Source organism: Erigeron canadensis, chromosome 3, assembly GCF_010389155.1.
Source record: "Erigeron canadensis isolate Cc75 chromosome 3, C_canadensis_v1, whole genome shotgun sequence".
NCBI lineage: Eukaryota > Viridiplantae > Streptophyta > Magnoliopsida > Asterales > Asteraceae > Erigeron > Erigeron canadensis.
Genome location: NC_057763.1, coordinates 19,870,845 through 19,878,795, shown reverse-complemented (window position 1 = coordinate 19,878,795; position 7,951 = coordinate 19,870,845). Strand labels below are relative to the sequence as shown.

General features: G+C 31.1%; 1 protein-coding gene across 1 annotated transcript; it reads left to right on the top strand.

Annotated features, from left to right (window-relative positions):
- Nucleotides 1-293: 293 nt before the first annotated feature.
- LOC122592800 (uncharacterized protein At5g48480-like) lies at nt 294-2,138 on the top strand. Its single transcript, XM_043765114.1, has 2 exons — nt 294-667; nt 1,653-2,138. The coding sequence occupies exons 1-2, from the start codon at nt 378-380 to the stop codon at nt 1,888-1,890; spliced, it is 528 nt and encodes a 175-aa protein (XP_043621049.1). The 5' UTR covers nt 294-377; the 3' UTR covers nt 1,891-2,138.
- The last annotated feature ends 5,813 nt before the right edge of the window (nt 2,139-7,951 follow it).

Below are 7,951 nucleotides of genomic sequence, written 5' to 3'. Positions count from 1 at the left end.
TCGCATACACATATTCATCCATCCACTCTCCAACCTAGTCAGTGGCACATTTCGTAATTAAACCCAATTCCCAACCCCATTTCCATGCTCAATATTTCCACTTTCCCCATTTTACCCCTTTGATATCACTCACTTAAACCTGGCAAAAACGTAATAAACACCATAAAACAAGGGTAGATACATAAAATCCCGATTCAAACCTCTGATATCTATTTTTATTTTATACCCCTGAGAAAAAGCACAAACGGTTCCGCTTCTTCGCTTCTATAAAACCCCACACCCTCCCCACACCCATAACTTCCTCCATCATTTCCATACAACATTTTCTCTCTCTTAGGGTTTCCAATTTCAATTTTAATATCTAATCTCAACAACAAATGGCGACTGATGGAACCAACGGCGCGGCAGTTACTACCGGTGACAACAACGGCGCTGCTGAGAAGACGGTGACGTTCACGGCCGTGAAGCCACAGGTGTTTGTTGAAGCGTCCAAGGCAAACGACGCCGTTTCGTTCTACAAAGCTGCGTTTGGTGCTGAGGAGGTGAATCGTGTTACTAATCCGAAACGAAAGGCTGACCAGGAGCTTCCGGTTCTCGTCTCTGCTGAAATCAAACTCGCTGGCTCTTCTTTCATCGTTTCTGATCTCTCTGATGATTCATCAGCTCTGTAAGTCATTTTTTATCATTATTTTTCATTAATATTCCGTACATTTTGTGAGATCTGTGTATTTTGATGATTTATTTTGTTTTTTAGACCTGTCATATGCTGATCTGTTCGTGTTTTTTATATATATATTTCATTAATATTGTTTTTAATTTTTCTTTTTGTCACATTTAGAGTTATATGGGCCGCTATTTAGATTAAGCTTATATACATGCAGATCTGTGTATCTATTTTGTTATATTTCCGTTTTATTTATGTTTTTTGATATATGAATATCTATGTTACATTTAATGAGGGAATATACAAATAGATCTCTGTATCTATTATGATTTTGATAGTAATTTTAAAGATTTGTAGTCCTGTCATACTATTATATATGTTCTGTTTTGGTCTTATAATAAGAAATAAATACAAATAAGTATCTTACTGATGTTCTTTATGGATAAGTTGTCTTCTATTTTGTTTTTCTTTTACTTTAGTATATATTATCCATTTATTTATATTTGTGTAGTACTGGTGTTATTTTAGTTGAAAGAAATTAAATAATTGTAGAAATGGATATGACAGTTGAGATTTTATTTTGTGATTCTCTTGTGATGGTTAAAATATATTGTTTGTTTTACATTGAAGAAAAATAATTAGTTTATTATACTGTCACCTAACATTTATTTATTATATATTTTCATTGTGGTTTTGTGACTGTAAAACTCGCTTACCTAATTGTAAATACATATTCCTCGTATATTACCGATAAAAACTATTTTTAATAGCTATCTATTAGTTCAAGATTCATTGGTTAACTAAACGAAAACATAAATTCATATTCGGTCCGTTAGACATAAATTACTGGCTCTGTGTGGCGGTAAAATTTATCATTATTTTATCATATCGTTTTGTTGAAGTGTTGTATTTACTGTTTTAGTTTGTGAAATTTACAAAAAATTATGGCTGTACAAAATTCTGAATGAGGTTTTATTTTTGTGAATAGTGTGAAAACGGTGAGCAGTGGGCTAGTGTTCTGTTTGGAAACTGAGGACATTGAAGGTGCTGTGGAGAAAGCAATTAAGGCTGGTGCGGTTGCTGAAGGTGAAATAACTGAGGCTGAAGGTGATGGCGCGTATTGTGGTGGGCGCGTGGGGAAGGTGAAGGACCCTTATGGCATTGTTTGGGCTATCTGCACCCCTACCCCTACTGCTAAGAGGTCTGCTACTAACGTGGAAGCTTAGAGAGCGTTGATCCTCTTCCGTTTCATCTTGATGAATGGTCTCCTTTTATCTTTCTTTTAGTAGGCTTTTTTCATTTTCCCTTTTTTAATATTTCAATTAAACACCTCATTTTACAGTAAATGATGGATGGATGGATATCAGTACTTGTGGTGTTAATTGGTATTTTGAGATCTTTAATGATGGATGAATTAATGGATGGATTATGAACCTTATTAGATATTATTATGCTAATCTTGGCTTTTTAGCTATTCTTGCTTTCTTTGTCTTTGTTACTCGTATTATTATATGATTTTGTAATATGTTTTGGTTATAATCGTTTTACATTTAAGAAGAATTAGCCTAGTTAAAATAGTTTCTTGGGTGTGAGATATGTACATATAGTTTAGTTTTAAATTTAATTTTAAATAGAAAATTGAAAGCTATGAGGTAGTAGGTAGTTGACATGTGTCTAAAGAAATGCATAAAGTGGGATTTATCCTCCCTAAAAATTATCTTAAAAAATCTTTTTAATATTTTTAGATGTTAATATGCCAATACCATTCATTTTCTTCTCTAATCTCCCTTTATAGAATCTTATTAATTGTTTGTTTGAATAGATATGTTTAAATAGATATGTGGTCCCTTGGTGGAACCCTTGGTGGAACTGCTTAGGGGACGTTGCCACGAGATTCGCTCAACAATAATCCTCTCCTATCCATATAAAAAAGACCGAGTAAAGTATCACTTAAAGGCTGCCTTGTACCTAGACTCGTTCTCAGAGGACTAGTCCTAATCAGCGTGCAAAATACCATCCAAAGACTAATCTTTTTAAATTTAACCTTATATAAAGGACTAGTCTTGGACTCACCTTTTATTTAATTTACACTTTATCTAACTTTACACTGTCAATCCTTCCAATATCTAACATAAATTAAATAACACACATAATTTATTTCACATTAAAAATAAAATACAACGTTCACCACACATACAATTTTATTTTTTAAAACAGTAAAACGTGAAATAAAATACAAAACACACATGGAAATAAAATACAAACAAAATACACATACAATTTTATTTTTAAAAAGACGCATACAATAATTAAACCAATTGATATTGTCGTTCCGCAGATTTGTTCCACATCCTCAACGTGAAAGCCGCACTGTCAAGTTGTTCAATCGCATTTTGGAGGTTAATCTTCCCTTGCAAGTAATTTATATACTGAAACTCAAGCTCTATACATTCTCTTGCGTGTAAACTAGAAATTTGTTGACTGCACCATTTCTTCTTGTCATTTAGCTTATGCATAATTGCCACCATTTCCTCTTGAAATGTTACGTGGTCTAGGATATCAGCCACCATACTGTCTTCCACCTGATTGACAGACAATGGTGGTTTTGAAAAGTGATGTTTGATGTAGAAGCCATTTGGATGATAGAAATATATAAATGTTAGATCTGGATTGTTTTTTAAGTCTGAGATGTTTGATGAAGAACATACTATATATAGATAAAGTAAACAACGTTCCTCCAACGTTCAAATTTCGAATTTATTTACATTACTAGTCCCTCCAACGTTCAAATTTCAAATTTATTTACATTTTAAGTCCATCCAACGTTCAAATATATTTACATATTTAGTCCCTAAACGGCTACTTATTTATCTGCCTATATAAACACGATTCCATCATAATAGGGACATCCTAAATTCATTTCAATCTCCATTGCACTCTTTCAATTTCCATTTCAATCTTCATATGCAATGGCATCATCATCAAACAACGTTTACCGGCCTCACATGACTGTGGATGAGATGAAAACACTAATCATGGATGATATATAAGAAGACACCCTCATTCAAACAGAAATATCCGGGATTATGGAAGGTTTAAGGGAGAAAAGGCGACGTTGCGAGGGCATGTTGAAGGAATTACAGGCGCCAAATCATAAGATGTCGAAGCATGAAGAGCAATACTTCTACTTTCTGAAGGAGGAGATTATGAGGATCAAACCTGCAATCAAGGATGTCTTTGATGCCGGTCACACATTGGGAGACCAGTGTACTTGGGCTGAATCGTACCATGATAATTGCAGTGAAGACAAAACCATCGAAGATGTGAGAATGCCGCCGCATGACCTATGGTGGCTCGACCAAAAAGCTTAGCAAGGCTTAGGAAGTATGTCACTAGAGGATCGTCGTGACTAGTTAATTATTACGTAATGCGTTTTTATTATGTAATATGTTTTTATTATGTGATATGTTTTCATTATGTAATGTGTTCTTAGTTCATGTAATATGTTTTGTTATTAATAAAATGAATTTGTATGATTTAGAAATAAAAGGATAAATAGACATAAATAAAAAGGACTAAAGTTGTCAAAAGATTAAACATACTTTTATGTATTTAAACTTCAAGAGACCAAAGATGTAAATCTAAAGATGTAAATCTGAAAACCTAAAAAAAAAAAAAAAAGAAACAAGTGAAGCCATTCGTTCATGGAGGGACGAGTACACCTGGGACGAACGGGGAGCTTCTTACTTGCATATTAGTATAATTTTTACTTTTATTATCTAAACCCGTAAATGTTTACTAGTTATGCTTTTATTTTATACTAGTCTTGATTATATCAAAATGAGTAGTGTCTAATATTTAATTATATATTTGGCATGTCTCGTTTGCCTTGAGATTCTAGAAGTTTTCACTTTTCATAGAAGAAATGTTTCATTTTATCTTTGGCTTGTACATAGTTTCGATTTAAAGTTTTATATATTTTCTTCAAGCTAATTATAAATATTTGTATTTATGCAATAAAAACTTGTATTATGTGAACAAGTATAGTTACTTTGTAAAAGTATTCAGTTATTATGTAAAAAAAAAAGTATTCAGTCATTCTTTATAATTATGAATATATACAACGTACAAGGCCGGTTTTCGAAGGCCCTGTTCTATACTAAAATAAGTCTCATATTTTAAGAATCTTTAAAACGTAAGTCATGATTGTTCATACTCTTTAAGTTTCTTTAGAGTAACTTGAAAATCATTTCATAGTAATGATAAACTAAAAATTATAGTAAAGATTATAATGATAGATAAATAAATAAAAAAAATAAGAATAAATACTTTTGACAGTTTATTAGAAACAAAAGTAAAAGACTCTGTGATTTTATAAAAAAAAACATTAGTTATGCTAGTTTCAAACGTATGTGCTTAAGAGTTGGAAAAAAAAAAACGTTACCAATAGGCTAAATATAATATTTTTGTAATATTATTTTTTATTTATTCATATATATGGTTGAACCAACAAAATTTTAGGCCTTTATAAAACATTGAGTCCTACTTGTTTGCGCGGGTTGCACATGTCCAAATCCAGCCCAACAACGCACTCATTATATGAAACGGAATTGGGTGTTACTTCTTCAACTTTCGCTCCCCCTCCATCGAATTTAGTCCCGAGAATTCTCTTTCTCCCTCTTTTCCCCCCATGTTGTCTCTTTATTCAGCTTTGTTTGATTTGGGATAAAAAATGATAATTTTATAACACTATATTGTTTAGTTTATTTAGAGGTGGAAAGGAAAGGAGAAGAGAGGGAAAAAATTATATAATACATTCTTAAGATTTTTTAAGTGTGGAAAGGGAATGAGTGGAAAGGATTAGGAGGGGGAGTGTAGTTGTTTTTTGTTTCAAAAGTTTTCCTCTTATTTTTGAGGTGATTAGGAAGGAAAACTTTCTTTTCCTCTCTTCTACCTTCATGTCTTAAGTTAACTAAACAATACAGTGTAATAGTTAATTTGGGTTTGATTATTTTGAAATTCTTTCTTATTCTAAATCTATTGTGATTATATCTTTTAATTATTCCTTGCGGTTGATACTTCCGCAACATATGATTATATCATTTACTAATTAATTGTGTAGTTTTTAATTTAATTTTATTGGCATTCTTTTCTTTTCATCATATGTTTAAGGTTTTACATATTTGAATTTGTTTGTTGAAAATGTCAGATGTGCAAACATGATTATTTATGGTTATCAACCATCAGCCCTTTTTATGTATATTGTCATTATAAAAACAGCCACGCCACGTTGAAATAATACTTTCTGGTTAACAATTTATAAGTATAAAATTAGTTACTGACAAACATTTTTAGTTTAATGTTTATCGTATTTGGCTATGGAAATCTTATGTTTTCGCTGCTATAAAAAAAAATAGTCAAAACTGTTGGGTATAGTTTTGAATGTAATCGGATCATACATAAATCTTTAAAATTGTTTGGAGTTGTTGGTTAAAATATACATTTTGGGTTTTTTTTTTTTTTTTTATTGGTTTTCCTTTGTGTGATGGGCCCATTTTATATACTCCATGTAAAAATGATAAAAGTGCATCTCGTGCGGATGGTCCAACACCAGATTAACGACTTTGTGCACAAGCATGTAGCGATGCGTCCCACATAAAAAATCCTAATAATAAAGTTTGCTTTACGCAAATAATGAGCTAACGAAAATGTTTGAGTTGTTTTGCTCAAACAATGATATTAGATAATGATTATTATTAATATAAAATTTCTCGGATTAATATTAATGTCTTAACCAGACAAAAGAATTTATTAATTTTTTTCAATTAATTCCAAATTATATATATATATTGCCGGTAGAACTGAGAGAAAAAAGATTGAATTCTCTAGCTTTTGATTGGTTGTTGGTTTTATTTTCTTGTGTTTTGATTGATTGAGTCTATTTTTAAAAATGATTTAAAATTTATTTATAGAAGGATCTTTTCATTAATGAAGTTAAATATAAAACAAATATATTAGTAATTATATTTGAAATTTAAAGAAGATGCTTAATACTAGATACAAACAAATTATTTTAAAAAATATAAAAGTTTTGATTTATTTTTAATTTAACTTGAACATAATAAAAACCAAATTAATATATGGGTTGGTAAATTAACTGCAGTCTATATAACTAGAACACAATTGTTAAACATAATGAGAAATAGTATCTTATCAACATTACTACTATATATTTTTAAACATTTGATTTTTTAAAGTTCGTTTAAAAGAATTGGGATTATTTACTCCACCATTATTGTTCATGCAAGAATTATAACTATTTATAGTGTATAATTTTTCTCAAATTTATAATTAAATTTTTTTAACAATAAGAATTTTTTTTTTAGCCTACATAAAGATCTTTAACCTTAATCAGACCCACTAAAGTTTTATATCTTTAATTACAACCAAGACCCAACTTGCGTCAACCAGTAGGTTTGTGTGTTATTAGGTTAAATGGGTTGTTATTGGATCAATTTAGTCAAATTAGTTGCTTTCGAGACAAATTGGTTGACGGGTTGAAATGTCAAATGTGTGGTTTTTTGTTAAACAGATCAATATTAATTATAAACAAATTAATATAAAACTATTTCAGGTTGGGAGGTGGACCTAGAGGTGTGCAAAAAACCCGGTTGAAACCCGAACTTGAACCCAAAACTGGTCAACAACCGGGTCTGACCCAACCCAGCGGTTACTAACCGTTTGGGTTTTCGTTTTTATATCTGGTTGAGATCGGGTTTGGCACGGGTTTTGGTCAAAAAAAATTAGTAAAACCTGGTCAATACCTAGTCAAAGTTTGACCAAAAACCGGTAGGGTTGGGTTGGGTCAACTTCGGTTTTGGCCTCATTGACCAAAAAACCGGGTCGAATTGAGTAAAAACCGTTTTTGTACACTAGGTGGACCTGACAACCAAAGGAGCCAACCCGAACTAACCTAAAAAAAATCAAGTTGTTGGGTTGGCAAGTTGAAATACTTGACCTAAAAATGTTTTCTTCAAATTGAGTATCGGGTTAGATTGACTATTGACAACCTTAACATGATATACCCAAAATTACACGTGTGTAGAATTTTATCTGAACTTTATATTCAATCTATCATTAAACTTCATATATCAATAAACATGCCAAAAAAAAAAAATACTAATATCATAAGACTCATAAAAATATCAATAAAACAATCTTTACAATTAAACTATATGCTTTTTTTTCTCTCTTTCACAATACATTTTCTAATAATTTGACGTATAT